Here is a 20,088-nt window from a genome sequence, read left to right on the forward strand (position 1 = left end):
ATTTTTAAAAAAATTAAAGTAATTAATTTATATTTTTTATAATTATAATTTATATTAATTAATATGTACTTTTAATCAAATTTCAAAGAATAAATCGTTGTAAATAGAAAAATATAGTAAATGATATTTTGATATTTTTATTAAAATTAATGGTAATTTAAATGTGATTAATATATAAATTTATTAAAATATAGTTGATTTTAAAAATATAAAAATTAATATATAAATTTTACTAAATATTAAATATTAATTTGTAATTTATCCATTTTTATATTTACGCTCTTTCCTTTTGTACTTTTATATTAAAATCCATACTATAATTTAATGTTTAATTTTAAGATATTATAATTAAAATATTTTTTAAATATTATTAAATAAAAAATATTTTGAATAGAAATGAATTTTTATCATATAAAAATATATATATATATCATTTTTTTATTTTATTTTATTTGTTTATCATATATTTATATAAATAGAATTATTACTATTTCACTCTAACAATTGGTAAATTTCAATAATCATTATTCTAATTCTTTTTACAGATAATGATAGTTGTTTGATCGCTTAACTTTTTAATACATAGATAATATTGTAGACTCTTAAATTCTAATTATTAAAGCTAAAAATCATCAAAATTACTCATTCACAAATCTCTCTATATATTAATAAAATTAGTCTTTAAAATAAGTTTATTAAAAAATGACTAGTGGCACTTTATTATATCTTTTTTATTTGTCAATTTTACCTTTTTTTATCTTATTATTACTAGTCTTCAATATATGACTTTTTACTTTTTTCACACTAACATAAAAATTTAATTATTATCACTATTTAATATGTGACTTTTTTTTATACCTGACTTTTTTATTTTTTAATATTTAATATAAAATTCAAATAAAGTTAATATACATTTATATTTATAAATTATAATTGAAAGAAATGATTTTTTATCAATAAAAATGATTAATTTATAATATGTATATTTTAAATTAAATAAAATTCATTAATAACAACTAATATGTATATAATAATAAATAAATATGTACAATTTATCATTAATAATAATTACCATTATATTTTAAATAAATTTTAGAATATATAACTTATATAACTTTTTAATTTCTTAATATTTAATATAAAATTTAAATAAAATTAATATATATTTAGATTTAAGAATTAAAATTGTAAAAAATCTACATTTTTTAATAATAATAATTAATATTTATATGTTAACTAAAGTTTTTTTAGTCTTATTAATATGTGATTTTTTTAATTTGTTAATGCTTAATATTTAATGAGTCATAATCACAAAAAATATTAAACTCAAAATTAATAAGTATAACTAATTAAAAACACAATAAAATAACTAAGTGATTTTCCATAATTTTAATGTATTTTATCTTTATATTTTTTGTTATATTTTATCATATTTTTTATGAGCAATTTTATCATTAATTAAACTTTATTGGTATTACTAATCTTATTTATTATTACTAATCACTTATTAGTATGACTTTTCAATTTCCTAATTTTTAAAATATAATCTATATAAATATTGTAAAACTGAGTTGTCACGACCCAACCTATGGGCCGGACCGGCACTAGGACCTGGGCCAGCCTAAAGCCCCCGAAGCCCGTAGTAAGCCTTAACTATTCATTTACCCAACTCTAAGGCCCATTTGGGCCCAATTTCAAGAAACCAACCGGACAGAGTCCGGCCATAAAATGGACCTACCAACGGGGAGTTTTTGACTCACCCGACCTGTAAACACATTAAACAATCCATTGGGGAGCTCAGCTCACCCTCCACATACTCATATCATCATAAAGATAAATGGGAGCTCAGCTCCCTCATCCAGTCCATCAAACATGCATATAATAATTTTACAGGTCCACAATAATAATTTAGTTTACAGACCCAAATCAAATAAACATTTCTAACACATGCGGAAATTCTAGGAGTTTATAGAATTACACAAACATAAATAAATGACCTGCGAGGGAGAAAAGCAAGTTAACCTCAAAAATATCCTCCTGTGGCCTGGAAAAATATTGAACAGAGTAAGCGTTCGACTCAGAGAGTAAAATATCAATTTTAACCATAATCTCTATAACTATCTAGAACTAATGCAACATGTGAAGTAAAATGCAACAGCAACAATATTTTCACATCATAACAGCAAAAAGGTAATTTGGAGCACTCACGCACCCTGTAACATCAATCATAATATATGGGAGCTGATCCCCTATCTGACTCTCTTAAATCTAACTCAGTGTCGATCCCCTATCACTCATTTCGGACTTTCACTTAATAACCAAATCGGGTCCCAAATAAGAACTCAAGCGTGTCTACCCGAAGGACCGGTCCCAATAAGATCTCAAGCCGTGTCTACCCGTCCTATCCATAGTCCACACCACATTACACGCACGCCAACGCACGCACACTGCTCCAAATTACCACAACAACATCCATGGCACTTTCACAGTTATCAATGCAACATAAATCGTGCCTAGAATTTATCTACATAGATATACGCATATAAGTGATGCATGGGCATGCTTGAACATATAATAATATCGAAATTACAATTAAAATTAATATTTTACTCACAGACTTGACGGTGGTCACTGAGGCGGCTGGGCGGAGGAAGAAGGCTGTCCCGGCTCACCTGATAATTTTTATTACAATCATTTAATAAATTTGACTCAATGCAAACAAAGAAAATACCAAATATGTCATAAGTCGCGCCGAAAATCCGACAGAGTCTCCCCTATACCTAGGACCTACCCAACCTGCAAAAGGGCTCAAAACACACTTCTATATTCACAATCCATATGTCCACAACTCAATCACATCACACAGCCCCTCCTGGGCCCATCAAATCAATCATCCATCACAATATGTAAAATTTTAATTTAGTCCTTATAATTGACCATTTTTGCAAAAACCGCCCAAATCAGCTCTAAAAATTCTAAAACTTTGCCCTGCGTTCCTTAGCAATATTACTAAGCTATTGCAAAAAGAATCATAATTTTCTAAACTACCACGAATATTTTATGGATTTTTAATCCTATTTAAGCACTAGAAAATTACGTAAAAACAAGGTTCGGGTTTACCTTTGCCGATTCTGACTTCGGGGACGCGCTCGGGACGTCCGACAATGGGGGGGTAGCCAAAACTTCGGTCCAATTCGGAGACTTTTCCGGTAACAGGTCTGTCTAGCCGGAAATTCACAGACCCGGTCAACTGTCGAATTTCTGCGAATTGAGAATACCTACACGAAGCCCACAACACGGGGGTTAGTACATAAATTTTTTAGAATTTTCTAAGCTCATTTAACGCTCGAAAAGACACTGCGAAGTTTCTTGGGACCCACCAAAAAACGGTGTCGGAAAAATTTGAAATTTATGTCGCCGCGAAGCTCTCGACGAGTGGAGTGCTCTGGTACTCTCGGTTTTCTCGTGGGATTCACGGTTTGTGAGAAATCTAGCCCGAAAATCAAAATGGGCTAAAACTTCCCGGGCAAAAATCGGACAAACCGCTCGATGGATTTCGGTGTTCTTGGTGTCTATGGAAAGCTCTCGACGAGTAGATGATTTTATACACAAGACCCGGTCCGATTGGTGGCCGGATCGGTCGGATTTCGGCCGGGAAGACCAACAGCCGCGCGCGCGCGTCGCTCAACTTCGGGCGACATTTTCCAGCTTTCCAGGCGGCGGCCGGCCGTGGGGGAGGGCCAAGGTGGGGCGCCGGCGAGGTGGGGAGGCAGGGGAGGTGGTGGCGCGGCAAGGGGAGGAGGGAGGAGAGAGAAAAGAGAGAGAGAAGGGAGAGAGGTCGACGCGCGCGGGAGGAAGAAGGAAGAAAAAGAAAAGGCCGGTCCGATCCGGTCCGGTTCGATTCGGTCGGTCCGATTCAGGATACAAAATTTTAAATTTTTACTCTGCCTCGAGACCGAAAACGAGGTCCAAAAATTTCGAAAAAATTCCAGAAAACTCAGAAAAATACGTAGATTCTAAATATATTTTTAGTTTTGCCACGTAGTCTTTAAATTAATTTTTAAAAATCATCAAAGTTTATATTTTCGAAAAATTAAACCCGATTTTTAAAATCCGAAAAATCTCAAAAAAATTCCTAAAATTTAAATAAAATTAAAATACCAAAAATGCTCATAAAATAATAAAATTTAAAATCTTGGGGTGTTACATTCTTCCCTCCTTACAGAAAATTCGTCCTCGAATTTTTATACAAGGCAGAATAAAGCACATGATTATACATTGAACAAATAAGGGTACTTGCTACGCATGTCCCGTTCTGACTCCCAGGTGCACTCTTCCACTGACTGGCTCCTCCACAAAACCTTAACCATAGGGATCTGTTTGGATCTTAGCTGTCTCACTTGGTAGTCCACTATGGCTACAGGTTGCTCCTCAAATATCAAGTTCTCTTTTAGCTCTATTACATCCGGCTGTAGTACATGAGAAGGATCTGGAATGTATTTCCTGAGCATGGAGATGTGAAACACGGGATGAACGTGAGAAAGGTTGGGTGGTAGCTCCAACTGGTAGGCAACTGCTCCAACTCTATCAGTAACCTCAAAAGGTCCGATATACTGAGGCGCCAACTTGCCCTTCTTTCCAAATCTCATGACTCCCTTCATTGGAGAAATCTTCAGGAATACATGGTCGCCCACTGCAAACTCCACATCCCTCCGTCTAGGGTCTGCATAACTCTTCTGCCTACTGAAAGCTGTTTTCAATCATTTCCTTATTAAAGGAACTACCTCTAAAGTGTACTGCACTAGGTCTACATCATGCACCTTCGCTTCTCCCATTTCCGTCCAACACAGAGGAGACCTACACTTCCTTCCATATAGTGCCTCATAGGGTGCCATCCCTATGCTAGAATGGTAACTGTTGTTGTAAGCAAATTCCACCAAAGCTAGCTGCTCATTCCATTGACCTCCAAAATTCAAAACACTCATGCGAAGCATGTCTTCCAGTGTTTGGATCGTCCTTTCGGACTGTCCGTCTGTCTAAGGGTGGAAAGCCGTACTGAAGTTCAACTGTTTGCCAAGTGCCTCCTGCAACTTTCTCCAAAACTGAGAAGTGAACTGGGGCCCTCTGTTAGATATTATGGAAGCCGGAACTCCATGCAATCTGACTATTTCTCGAATGTAGAGTCGGGCGTACTGTGCTACAGAATATGTAGTCTTCACAGGCAAGAAGTGAGCTGATTTGGTTAAACGGTCTACAATTACCCATATCGAATCATATCCTCGCGTGGTACGAGGCAACTCAGTCACAAAATCCATAGTGATCATTTCCCACTTCCATTCTGGGATAGGGAGCTCTTGCAGCTTCCCTGACGGTCTCTGGTGTTCAAACTTCACCTTTTGACAAGTCAAGCACTTGGGCACAAAGTCTACTATGTCTCTCTTCATACCATTCCACCAGTAGCTATCTTTCACATCATGGTACATCTTGGTGGAACCTGGGTGGACACTGTACAGTGTGTAGTGTGCCTCTCGCATGATTTCATTCCTGAGGTTGTCCACATCGGGCACACATATCCTAGAACCTTGCACTAGGGCGCCATCATTGGCAAATCCAAACTCACCACCTTCACCTTGTTGTACTTTTTCTATGACCTTCATCAATTGTTGGTCTCTGTGCTGGGAAACTCTAACTCTGTCCCGCAAGTCTGGCCTCACTGAAAAATGAGCCAACAATACCCCCTCATCTGAAAGATCTAGGATTAAACCTTGATCCATCAACTCATGTACCTCCTGAATCAATGGTCTCTTTTCTGCTGAAATGTGCGCCAAACTGCCAGAAGACTTCCTGCTCAAAGCATCTGCCACTACATTGGCTTTCCCAGGGTGGTACTAGATGGTGCAATCATAGTCTTTCAGAAGCTCCATCCATCTCCTCTGTCTCAAGTTTAAATCCCTCTGTTGGAAGATGTACTTCAAACTCTTGTGGTCAGTGTATATCTCGCACACTTCACCATACAGGTAGTGTCTCCAGATTTTTAGTGCAAAGACTACAGCCGCCATTTCCAAATCATGGGTGGGGTAGTTTTACTCATGCCTCTTCAGCTGTCTTGAAGCATAAGCTACTACTTTTCCATTTTGCATCAAAACACACCCTAGGCCAACTCTGGAGGCATCACAGTACACGGTGTATCCTTCACCACTCATAGGTAGTGTCAACACAGGGGCAGTGGTTAGACACTCCTTAAGCTTCTGGAAACTCCTCTCACAGTTATCTGTCCAAATGAATGGAACATTCTTCCGAGTTAACTTAGTTAAGGGAGCCGCTATCCTGGAAAAATCTTGCACAAAACGCCTATAGTAGCCAGCTAGACCCAGAAAACTTCGCACCTCAGTGACTGTTGTAGGCCTAAGCCAATCAGTTGCAGCTTTAATTTTCTTGGGATCCACTTGAATGCCATCACTAGAAACCATGTGTCCTAAGAATGAGATGCTTTCTAGCTAAAATTCACATTTCGAAAATTTGGCATATAGCTGGTGCTCCCTCAAAGTCTGCAACACCATCCTCAAGTGCCACACGTGTTCTTCCTCGATCCAAGAGTATACCAGAATGTCATCTATGAATATGATGACAAAACGGTCCAAAAATGGCTTGAACACCCTGTTCATCAAGTCCATGAAGGCTGCTGGTGCATTAGTGAGTCCAAAAGACATCACCAAGAACTCATAATGACCATATCTTGTCCTGAAAGCCGTTTTGGACACGTCCTCATTCCTGATTCTCAACTGATGGTAGCCTGATCGTAGGTCTATCTTGGAAAAGAATCTAGCCCCTTGGAGCTGATCAAACAGATCATCGATCCGAGGAAGTGGATAGTTGTTCTTCACAGTCACCTTGTTCAGCTGTCTGTAGTTAATACATAACCTCAATGACCCATCCTTCTTTCTCACGAATAGAACAGGAGCGCCCCAAGGTGAAGTGCTCGGACGTATAAAACCCTTGTCCAAAAGCTCCTGTAGCTGCTCCTTTAGCTCTTTCAATTCTGCTGGTGCCATCCTGTAAGGTGGCATGGATATGGGATTTGTACCCTGAACAACATCAATGCAAAACTCTATTTCCCTTTCTGGTGGCAACCCTGGAAGCTCTTCTGGGAAGACATCCATAAATTCTCTGACAACAGGAACATTTTCCATGCTGACACCTTCTACAGATGTATCTCTCACCAATGCCAAATACCCTTGGCATCCACGCCTCAACATTTTTCTAGCACTAATTGCTGACACTAAGTTATATGGAGCCACGCTCCTGTCACCGTCAAAGCTAAACCCTTCCACACCAGGTATGTGAAAATACACCTTTTTGTTCCTACAGTCTAAGGTGGCATAATGAGTTGCCAACCAATCCATCGCCAAGATTACATCGAAATCCATTACTGGTAGAGGAACCAAGTCTACTGGGAGGATCTTTCCATCCACTACTACTGGGCTACCCGGAAAAACCATATCTACTTCTATGTTGTCACTAAGTGGGGTAGCTACCGACAAAGGACATTCTAAGGTTGTAGGGTTTCTACCCAACCTCATGGAAAACACAGGGGAGACAAATGAGTGCGTAGCACCCGGATCTATTAAAACACGAGCCTCATAAGAACAGACCAGAAGAATACCTGCCACAACTGCATTTGAAGCCTGAGCATCCTGGTGGGTCAGGGTGAAAACCCGAGCTTGACCCCTACCCTGAGTGGCAGAACCACGACATCGACTTCTACCTCCTGATCTGCCTCCAAATCCACGTCCCCCTTGTCCTCGGCCCTGTTGGCCACTGAACTGACTGCCTGCCATGTTGGAAGCACCCGGATACAACTGGCGAGGAACATTTGCAACAGAACCCTGTGACCCCATCTGTGGCTCGCTGAACACGGGGCATTCCCTAGCAAAGTGACCTGGTTGGCCACATCTGAAGCATACTCCTGAACCCATTAGACAAGGTCCTGAATGTCCTCTTCCACACTGTGCACAAGGTGCCAAGGAGGATCCTAATCCAGACCCAGAACTGCTGTACCCTGAACTATAACCACTGCTGGATCTGTACCCTGGTCTGAACTCTCGGGATTTGTGTCTGTAACCACTTCTCTTATTCCTGCTTCTTCCTCTGTAATTAGTCTGGCACCCACTATCCGAAGTACCCATGTGGGGAACACCTGAAGAACCCTCTGCTTTGTTTTTCTTTGCTCTTCCGCTGTCATCCACCGCATAGCTAATCTCTATCTGTCTGGCTCGATCAACTATCACATCAAAAGACTGATCAGACATCATGGCCAGGTTTGCATACCTCCTGTCAAGCCCCTTTAGGAATCTCTTCACCTTCATAGTTTCTGTAGCTACTGCTGTAGGGGCATATCTGCTCAATTCGAAATTGCAGAGCATATTCATCTACTGCACTGCCATTACGTCTTAAGGCCTCAAAGGCCCACTGCTTCTGATCTCTGAAGCTTTCTGGCACAAACCGATTGATGAACAGTTCCACAAACTGAGCCCATGTCAAACTCTCCATCCGAGGTAATACGTAGTCATTCATCCATTGTCTAGGCATAGGCCCCATGACATGCTGCATACACTCTATCAGTCTTTTATCAGTCAACTACAATTCTGTTCCTGCCTGTCTGCAGGAATCCAAAAACCGATACGCATCGTCTAACACATCATAAGTACCAGGCACCAACTTCTTGAAATTGATGATTTGTTTGTAAGGTTCTCCTCTTGGTGCGGTGGACTGCTGCTGCTGTGGAGGGTGGATCATATACTACGCCATCATATCGATGGTTCTCTGCAACCCAGCTAGAGTAGCTGCCATTGGGTCCATGGGACCCTGTGCCATAAAAGACTGATCCTGTACTGTGGGCAGCTGCTCTTCTACTTGAGCAGCTCTAGGCCTCCTACCCCGCCTCCTCGGGCAAAGCGCCTCATCTGTCTTGACACCTCGTCAGCACATCCGTTACAGTGCGATGGCGGCTCTCACCTTCTACGCATTTTCCTGAAATTCAGCAGCATTAGCCCACAAAATTCAAAACTATACATTACACAGCTCTATAGACTCATATTTACACACAATTATGTGAAGCAGAAACTAGAAGCAAAGATGACAATGCAAGACGAATGCGGACCCTATTTTTCCGCATGTGACTCCTAGTGGACTCTTCCCAACACTTAGACAATTTTTCCCTAAGAATCTGGAGCCTAAGCTCTGATACCACATTTGTCACGACCCAACCTATGGGCCGGACCGGCACTAGGACTTGGGCCAGCCTAAAGCCCCCGAGGCCCGTAGTAAGCCTTAACTATTCATTTACCCAACTCTAAGGCCCATTTGGGCCCAATTTCAAGAAACCAACCGGACAGAGTCCGGCCATAAAATGGACCTACCAACGGGGAGTTTTTGACTCACCCAACCTGTAAACACATTAAACAATCCATTAGGGAGCTCAGCTCACCCTCCACATACTCATATCATCATAAAGATAAATGGGAGCTCAGCTCCCTCATCCAGTCCATCAAACATGCATATAATAATTTTACAGGTCCACAATAATAATTTAGTTTACAGACCCAAATCAAATAAACATTTCTAACACATGCAGAAATTCTAGGAGTTTATAGAATTACACAAACATAAATAAATGACCTGCGAGGGAGAAAAGCAGGTTAACCTCAAAAATATCCTCTGTGGCACGGAAAAATATTGAGCGAGGAGTGGCGTTCGACTCGAAGAGTAAAATATCAATTTTAACCATAATCTCTATAACTATCTAGAACTAATGCAACCTGTGAAGTGAAATGCAACAGCAACAATATTTTCACATCATAACAGCAAAAAGGTAATTTGGAGCACTCACGCACCCTGTAACATCAATCATAATATATGGGAGCTGATCCCCTATACAGCTCTCTTAAATCCAACCTGGTGCCAGCGAAGAACTCAGCTCGGACTTCCACTTAATAACCAAATCGGGGTCCCAGAAGAACTCAAGCCGTGTCTACCCGAAGGACCGGTCCCAAATAAGATCTCAAGCCGTGTCTACCCGTCCTATCCATAGTCCACACCACATCATACGCACGCCAACGCACGCACACTGCTCTAAATTACCACAACAACATCCATGGCACTTTCACAGTTATCAATGCAACATAAATCGTGCCTAGAATTTATCTACATAGATATACACATATAAGTGATGCATGGGCATGCTTGAACATATAATAATATCGAAATTACAATTAAAATTAATATTTTACTCACAGACTTGACGGTGGTCACTGAGGCTTGGTGAGGAAGAAGGTCATCGGCTCACCTGACAATTTTTATTACAATCATTTAATAAATTTGACTCAATACAAACAAAGAAAATACCAAATACGTCCTAAGTCGTGCCGAAAATCCGGCAGAGTCTCCCCTATACCTAGGACCTACCCAACCTGCAAAAGGGCTCAAAACACACTTCTATATTCACAATCCATATGTCCACAACTCAATCACATCACACAGCCCCTCCTGGGCCCATCAAATCAATCATCCATCACAATATGTAAAATTTCAATTTAGTCCTTATAATTGACCATTTTTGCAAAAACCGCCCAAATCAGCTCTAAAAATTCTAAAACTTTGCCCCGCGGTCCTTAGCAATATTACTAAGCTATTGCAAAAAGAATCATAATTTTCTAAGCTACCACGAATATTTTATGGATTTTTAATCCTATTTAAGAACTAGAAAATTACGTAAAAATAAGGTTCGGGTTCACCTTTGCCGATTCCGACTTCGGGGACGCGCTCGGGACGTCTGACAATGGGGGGGTAGCCAAAACTTTGGTCCAATTCGGAGACTTTTCCGGTAACAGGTCTGTCTGGCCGGAAATTCACAGACCTGGTCAACTGTCGAATTTCCGCGAATTGAGGATACCTACACGAAGCCCACAACACAGTGGTTAGTACATAAATTTTTCAGAATTTTCTAAGCTCATTTAATGCTCGAAAAGACACTGCGAAGTTCCGTGGGACCCACCGAAAAACGGTGTCGGAAAAATTTGAAATTTATGTCGTCGCGAAGCTCTCGAAGAATGGAGTGCTCTGGTACTCTCGGTTTTCTCGTGGGATTCACGGTTTGTGAGAAATCTAGTCCGAAAGTCAAAATGGGCTAAAACTTCCCGGGCAAAAATCGGACAAACCGCTTGATGGATTTTGGTGTTCTTGGTGTCTATGGAAAGCTCTCGACGAGTAGATGATTTTAGACACAAGACCCGGTCCGATTGGTAGCCGGATCGGCTGGGAAGACCAACAGCCGCGCGCGCGCGTCGCTCAACTTCGGGCGACGTTTTCCGGCGTTCCAGGCGGCGGCCGGCCGTGGGGAGGGCCAAGGTGGAGCGCCAGCGAGGTGGGGAGGCAGGGGAGGTGGTGGCGCGGCAAGGGGAGGAGGGAGGAGAGAGAAAAGAGAGAGAGAAGGGAGAGAGGTCGACGTGCGCGGGAGGAAGAAGGAAGAAAAAGAAAAGGCCGGTCCGATTCGATCGGTCCGATCCGGTCCGGTTCGATTCGACCGGTTCGATTCAGGATACAAAATTTTAAATTTTTACTCTGCCTCGGGACCGAAAACGAGATCCAAAAATTCCGAAAAAATTCCAGAAAACTCAGAAAAATACGTAGATTCCAAATATATTTTTAGTTTTGCCACATGGTCTTTAAATTAATTTTAAAAATCATCAAAGTTTATATTTTCGGAAAATCGAACCCGATTTTTAAAATCTGAAAAATCTCAAAAAAATTCCTAAAATTTAAATAAGATTAAAATACCAAAAATGCTCATAAAATAATAAAATTTAAAATGTTGGGGTGTTACATGAGTTATAAAATAACAACATAAAATTAAGCTATGATAAGAATATAAAAAGGTTAATGAAAAATAATTGTTGAATGACAAATAAAATGTCATAGTTATGACTCATAAGCATATGATGAATGAATATCAAATAAAATTACTATTGAAAAAATAATTTTATAAAAATTTTGATGACAAGAAGAAGTCGATATAAATTTAAATCATCATAAACAAAAGTTATAATAAAAAAAAAAAAGTGAAGATCGTGAATAAGAGTTTTCACAAGTATTCATAAGATATGTTCTTAAAATTTAATATTTTTTTTCTAAATTTAGAAACTATTATATTATTATTATTATTTATTTTATTAATAATTTTTAAAAAATAAAAATTTCCCAAATAAATGTCTAGTATTTATTAAATCATTTTTATTGATTATTGCACTTATTATTAATAAAAATATTTTTTCTTTAGAAAATTACATTTTCCAGCATCGCATGAATAATAATGCTTGTGAATGCCTTGAAAAATTGATGTTAAATAAAATAAATAAAGCATTATGGGTTCGTTAGCTCTTGAGATGATTTAAGCAAGTTGTTGGATTTGACCCTCAGGATTAAAATTTTTTCAGGATGAGGAGATTGAAACTCATGTACAATCATAATTGACAACAATTTTATTTATGCAGAATGCAAATGAAACCCACCTGTGTAACTGGTGCAGATTGTGATGCCACCAAGACTAATACCCAAAGATAGAGCAGAAATCCAGGCCCAATGAGTTTTGCCTTTTGGTTCTGAACCACCAAGCCCCTTCCAAAACAGCCTTGGACCAAAATGGCAAAATTGAAATTCATTTGTACTATTCTACTTTTTTTTTTTTATAATCAAATAAGCATAATTTATTTAACATAATAATTAACAAATTATAAAATTTAATCAATTATAAAATATAAAAAAAAAATTATATAAGGGGAGACTTAGGTGAGGGAAACTACTTGAAATAATAAACCAATAATAAATTTATATGTGTAAATATACCGTCCCACAAACTTATAACTATGCAATTTTTTAAAATTAATTATAAATTTATGTGTAGCTTTTTTTTTATTCACATGTTATTTAATATGATATATCGAAAGGGTATGAGTGTGGCATGTTATTAGGATAATTTTATGTCTCAAATTATCGGTAATTATATCTTTTTTTTATTAATTTATGAGTAGTTTATAATAATAATAATAATAATAATAATAATAATAATAATAATAATAATAATAATAATAATAATAATAATTTGAAATTCTAGAATTAGAAAGTATTAGAGAACGAAATTTCTAAAATATTATTAAAAAGGTAAAATTTGAATTAAAAAACAATAAAAAGGGCATTCAAAATACATAGAAAATGGCTTTAAGAATTCAATGAACTTAGCAGCCGAAAGAGACTTTAAAAATACTATTATTATTATTATTATTTTAAATAAATCAAAGTTGAAAAATGAGAGTGACAACATAAGTTCTGATAAGATGTGATCTAATTAATCTGATTAATTGTGGAATGTCCAAATCATGGAAGGATTCTAAGTAAGCTAATCATCTTCAGGAATTCAGAAAAGTGTTTGAATTTTAGGATTTTGGATAAGCAATTGTTTGTTTAATTATTCCCTGTTTTTAATTAGATGGCTGTAGACCAGCAAAGGTCTTCCTTTGAAAACTACAATTGACCGTCCATGGTGCCTTCTCTTCCATAATTAATTTCATGAAATCATTCCAAAGTTGCTTGAAATCAATTAACACGAAATTCAAGCAGCCCAAGCCCATTGAATTCTAAAATATATTAATATTAGAAGTATTAAAAATTAATATTTCTTATAATAATAAAATTCTTACTTCCTTTATTTAAAAATGTGAGCCCTCTGTGCTATATGAGTAATGGAATTATTATATTAAATTATTTAAATTCAATCTACTATATTAAATTACTTTATAGTAATGGAATCATAAATAATCATGTGAATTAATTTTTTGTTATTCTTTAACATTAAAAAAATTATAAATATATATAAATAATTGTAGAAAATTTTAATTTACAAATAATGTGATAACTAAAAATCTTTGGTGCCCATAAGTGCTTCAAGCAATATAGGGGACACAGAATTAATGGATGCTCCATTGCGATAATGATTTTGTTGTTTCAATGTTTTATTGTTGTCTCCAGTAGGAAATGGTATAACCGTAAATATTTATTTATCTGCATAATAATTAAATATTATTTATATTTAAAAATGTTATAAGAGAAAGCATCGGATTATTCAATTATTTATCTTATTATGTCTCGCTTCAAATTTAGTGATAGATTCCTTTTTATAAGATTGGATTAAATTGAAAACGTCAACTTATAATCCTAAGTTTTAAATTTAAGGGGCTATAATTATCGTATCAGAATAATACTGATTTTTTAGTTTAAAAAAAATTACGACATCAAAATCCACAGCCTAGCTCCCTCCTATTGTCCATAAGAGAATTACTTAACGATCCTTTTCACAAAATTATTTTTATTTTTTACATAAATTAAAAAAATGTAATTAATATAAATAAGTTAATGAATTTTATTTAGGCTTTTTTATTGTATTTTTCACTCATATTATTTTATTAAAAAATAAAATAATTTATATTATTAAACTATCATCAGAATTAATAGGTTTTGTTGTTCAATATATATTAAGTAAAAGAAAGTGGCTTATAATTTGAGATAAATGAAAAAGTAAAACAAATTTATATTTATAAAATAAATTTAAAACAAGTTATACATGTAAAGAAATTGTCTAGAGATATTACACTATATCAATACCAGGGTTATGAATATAATACTTTGTTGGGACTACTTATTCCATATTAGGAAAATACAAAGATTAAATATTAAAGAATAAATATAAGTGATTAAATTATAATATTAATTTGATTAGTAATTTTGATATATAAAATAATTAATTTAATTATTTATATAAATTTAAATTAAAAATAAATTAAGATATAATTTATTAAACATTTTCTCTAAATTTAATAAATTTATATATATATATATATATATATATATATATATATATATATATATATATATATATATATATATATATATATATATATATATATATACATATACATGTGCGCGCGTACACACATGAAGGTTTCTAGTTTCAATATAGTTATGTATCGGCAAAAACCAATGGAAAGATGTGAGAGCTAGCTAACTATACGGAACAACTTGGTTTATAATTTTAGGCAATCATGAAAACAATAATGAAACTTATACAGCTATTTATGTTCAAAGATGATTGTGCTTAGCGGCGGTTCCTCTTAAGCGAAAGAGGTTGACATCCGATGAGATGAGGAGATACTTTAAAGAAATTCTGTTGGGTGTTGTTGAACAGAAATGACCACCACCACCAACAGTCCACCACCCCCTCTTGACAAAATCTTCAATAATTGCTGAAACAATGGCATTGATGGGTGCCCTCGCAACTAGAAGTTCATTCATTTATTTGGTGACGGTTTTTCAATTTGGACATTCTATTGATGCAACAAGATTGTGTGACGTATTTTTTTTTAATAAATTATTTAATTGTGACAAATAGTTGATAATTAATCAAATTATTTACAAAATATTTTGTTCAAATTGCACTGTGAGTTTTGTTGTGTTAGAATCATTATTCGACTTTGTAAGAAAAGCAAAAGTTGACTTAGCCCAAATTAGGAATCAGATGCATTCTGAATGAACGTAATGGAGAATGCCAAACTATTTCTTTTGTTCATTTCATTGGCAAGATTCAGAAAGAATTGTACAGCTTTGCTTCTGGAAAAAAAAGAAAAAAGAATGCACTACATTATTCCCAACCAACGAATTAAAATATTATATGTGTCAATTTTTTGAAAATGGACCCAATAATATAATCAATGTTAAAGAATGGAGTGAAGGAAGATCAAGTTGTGGACAATTGTGATATTTCCTTTTTCTAGGAATCATGCACAATTATAAGAGGGATGGTTTCAGGGTAGTGATAATTTGAAATTTATAGATGTTTGTTGGGTATCTGTCTCTCAAATATCTCTCTCATGTGCAGAATATTGTATTCTACTTTGGGACCAAAATTGTACCCCGGCTGTAATATTCTTTCTTTAAATAAAAAAAAAAAAAAAACACTCAAAAAAGTCTGCTGTTTTTTTTTTTTTTATTATTTTTGGGTGGGTGGGGGTATGTGTGTTTCTGTCCCTATCTCATATGTTACCAATCCAATTATACCCACTTCAAAAAATCCCCTACTTGCAAAGCAAATGACGTTGAAGGTTGCCCAAAAATTAGGGAATTGCATTGTCTACATTACCTTTTTAAGAAATTGGAGAATCTGCTCCTCTTTATTGCCTACCTGTGATTCTGCGGTGAAATTTTAAATGCTTCATCCTTCTCAATACTAAATGTGATCATTTACTCTTTTTTTTTTTTTTATAGGAATATTTTTATAAAATTCATTACATTTCATTTTTTTATAAAATTTTTTAAATTTTAATTTATTTCATAAAACTCATTAAATTTTAATTTAATTTCATATCTTCTGTAATAAAAAATTAAAATATTATATATTAATTTATTGACCTGTTAATTATTTTATAAATAAAATTATTTTATTTTATTAGTTTATTAAAAAAAATAAAATGCATAAAACGCATCTAACTACTTCTCTCATCGTCAAATCTCTCATCTTTTTTTATCAACAATTGTTAGTTAGGTAATTTTATTTATACAAGATAAATTAATTTAAAACCTTTAATTTTATATTCCAAAGAATTTTATAAAATTAAATTGAAATTTAATTAATTTTATAAAAAAAATTAAAATTTAATAACTTTTATTACACCTCTCTCTAAAGGATCCTTTATATTTTTTTTTCTAATTTTTATAGAATAAATGTTTTTTGGGATGGAGTTATCAACACTTTTCTTCTAAATCCACAGCCTGAAGCCTGAAGGTGAGTGGGTGGATGCAAATATAAACATGTGGATTTAGCAATTTCTGTCAGCGAAATCTATCTTCAGCCAGAAGGAGAAGCCAAGTCCTTTATGGTTCAAAGATTGAATGTATTTCTCACTGAACAAGTCACTTCCTAGAATTGCAACTTGCTTTGTGACCACAAAATTATTTTTTGATGTGGTCCTTCCTTTGAATGGGACTTCTAACACAAAATACCTATCCATGTTCATCTTTGCCTTGAGAGACCAATTCAAAGAAAAATACTTATAAATAACGACCTGAAAATCATTGGGTCAATAGCGTGTCGATTTTTTCTCTTTAGATATAATTTAAAGAGAAAAAAATATTTAGAAATATAGAAGTGAAACCATTCACTATAGAAAATTAATGGTTGATCATTGATGAAATGACGACTCAGAAAAGGGGACGTGACTGAGATTGTGTAGTTCAATTGGATGGTCAATACAAACTCTTTGCTGGTAGAGTGACTTGACCAAGCACACCTTTCCCTTTCAGAATCTTCTCAACCCTCTCATTTCGTGTGGGGCACTAGGGACTACTACTCCAAAAACCATTAACAGATAATCATCATCATAACTTGCTCAATTGCTTTTAGTCTTTTTTTTTTTTTTTTTTTTTTTTTTAATATGCCACATTTCAGTTTCCCAAATGACAAGCCAGTAGGTGAATCATACAAATAGGTGCAATAACAACTTTTATGAAATCATAGATAAGCTAATAATTGTAGCCATGGTTGTCTGCATAGGTGGACAAATTGGGCTTACTTGCGTGTGATTAGCATTATCGTGTCAAATACCAATCTACACATTCATGGTATGATGGGAGGGTGAGAAAACTATAAAAATTGATAGCAATTGGAAATCTGACTAGAGATGGGAACTTTGCTTGCCACAATTATCAGAGAAGTGGAGAATCCCCCATCTGGTAAAAGTTACAGTTAAGGGCCATGCAGGGAATTTTGACACAAACATTTGGATAATATTGTACATATGATAATAAACTTGCATTAATGGTAGAGAAGCTGCAGCTGCTGTTACATTTAAACCAGAAGAAAAGAAAGAAAGAAAGAAAGAAATCCACAAAAGCAAAAGAACAACCTCTATGCTTTTCCATCTGTGGGAATTGAGTCAACTCTTTCAAACCTATTTTGAGCTTTGACAAAACCCTAAATTAAATATTTGCTAAAATGGCCTGCAGTTTTCTTCTTTTCAAATAGCCCAAGTCTGTAGTCAGCCAACCTTGACTTGTAAGCTGAGTTTTTGTATTCACTCCATGTGAACTGCTCATATAAGCTTTCTTCCCCTTCTGCTAATAGAGATGGTAAAGGTGCAATCTTTTCACTCAGAGGTGGACCACCGAAGTAGATCATGGAAATTCTTGATTTTCTTGTGTCAGCTAAAACTCTGTGCCTCACACTCTTAAACCTTCCATTAGTCATTACCTGTATTTTTATTTTCAAAATCCCCACACAAAATTCAATAAAACAAGAAAAAAAAATAAAAAGTTTCCCTTTGTACTTTACTACTTTTGAACCCAAAAACTTTTCCAAGAAAACACAGAAAATGAAACTTTAAAAAAAAAAAAATTAAACTTTTACTAGTAAAACTAGATGGGGCCAATATAGAAAATCATTTATTTTTACTTGAGGGTACGTTCTGTTCAATATGGAAGACACAGGCCGATAAACACAAGTAACAAACTTAGCTGCAATTTTTCTTTTTCTTAGAAAAAAGATATTACATAATAAATTAAAGAAATATACATATAAAATAAACTAAAAGAAAATAAACTGTACCTGCAAGGCATCACCAACATTGATAAAAAAGGACGTCTGATCAGGTGGGACTGAAACCCAAGTCCCATCTCTCAGACAGATTTGCAGGCCAGTTGTGTTGTTAGATCTTAAGACAGAAATTATCTGTGGGTCTGTGTGCTCCCCAAACCCAATCAAATTTCTACCACTCAATGCTTGCAGCTCTGGGCATGGTGCATAGTAGTTTAGCCTGAAGCATGAGTCGCTCTTCTCATCCTTCACCAGCTTACTCAGCACATTCCTTGGTTCAATCCCCAGTCCATCTGCCATCAATTCCAGCACTTCATATGCCATTCTCTTCACTGCCAATATGTAATCTTCCACAGCAGAGCTACAACCATTAACAAAAAGAAGAAAAATATTAATAATGCAATTCATTCATTTATCTGATACTAAATTATGTTATTTCCTCTGTTACGACAAGAGACAAACAGAAGTACGAAAGAGAGAAGGAGAAAACAAGAAAAGGAGGAGGCTTATGTACAAATTTTACCGGAAAATTTGTGGGTTTTCCTGGAAAATGGAGAGAGTTTTGTGGGAAGTGATTTGGGGATTGGTGTTGAGAAGAAGATATTCAATCCAACCAACATCACCATTAGGGCCAATTCTCTTGTTGCCATAGCCAAAAGGGTCAGGTGGGCCAACCTTATCTTTCTCAGACTGAGGAAGGTCAAAGAAGTTCATGGCCAGTGTTTCCAATCTGCTCATGAACTCCAATGGGACTCCGTGATTGACCAACTTGAAGAACCCAAACTCTTCACAAGCTTCAACTATGAGGGTCTTGGCATCAGGGTCCATCAAGTTTATCACAGGAATCCCAGAGAATAAGCCCGTAGGCTTGCATGTTTTGATTAGGGAGTAATGGTCTAATGCTGTCTGCGACAGAACCACCATGGCTCTGCTATTGTTTCACACTCAAAAACACCAAAAGGGGCACAAGAACACAAAAAAGAAAAAGAAACAGAGTAAGAGAGAAAGAAACAAAGAGAAGATGAGGCGATTTGGAATAGAGAAGTTGGCGGAGATTGATGGGGTTATAAATGGGCAAATGGGTGAAGAAGCTAATGCATGAGAGAGGGAGGAGGGACACAGGCGTTAGTAACTATAAAGGGGAGCCATCTGGCCTTGTGTGTCTGCTTGGCTTTTATGCTTTCGAGGAAGAGAAGAAAATAGAAATGTTGTAATAGCAACGTAAATTTAAGACGCGCTAATAGCATAGTTATATAATATTAAAATAATAATATAAAATTTAATGTATTTTAATTATAAGTTCTATATTTATAAAAAAATATATAAAAAATTATATTATAATAAAAAAAATAAAATATAATTATTTAAAATTTTTAAATTTTAATTTTAGTATATTT

The 20,088-nt window shown here is 35.5% G+C and overlaps 1 protein-coding gene and 1 long non-coding RNA gene across 2 annotated transcripts; both read right to left on the bottom strand.

Moving 5' to 3' along the window:
* Nucleotides 1-1,782: 1,782 nt before the first annotated feature.
* On the bottom strand, nucleotides 1,783-11,005 carry LOC131175987 (uncharacterized). Its single transcript, XR_009146099.1, has 3 exons — nucleotides 10,794-11,005; nucleotides 2,615-2,672; nucleotides 1,783-2,044 (listed from the first exon to the last, which is right to left on the bottom strand). It is a non-coding gene; the product is annotated as an uncharacterized LOC131175987 (long non-coding RNA).
* Nucleotides 11,006-17,889: 6,884 nt separating this feature from the next.
* Nucleotides 17,890-19,887, bottom strand: LOC110641782 (gibberellin 2-beta-dioxygenase). The gene is given in 4 exon segments (XM_021793623.2): nucleotides 17,890-18,108; nucleotides 18,110-18,349; nucleotides 18,704-19,052; nucleotides 19,215-19,887. Coding segments are annotated over 4 exon segments (1,020 nt in total). The 5' UTR covers nucleotides 19,616-19,887; the 3' UTR covers nucleotides 17,890-18,078.
* Nucleotides 19,888-20,088: the final 201 nt, after the last annotated feature.

The sequence above is a fragment of the Hevea brasiliensis genome, chromosome 18, assembly GCF_030052815.1.
Source record: "Hevea brasiliensis isolate MT/VB/25A 57/8 chromosome 18, ASM3005281v1, whole genome shotgun sequence".
NCBI classification, from domain to species: Eukaryota; Viridiplantae; Streptophyta; class Magnoliopsida; order Malpighiales; family Euphorbiaceae; genus Hevea; species Hevea brasiliensis.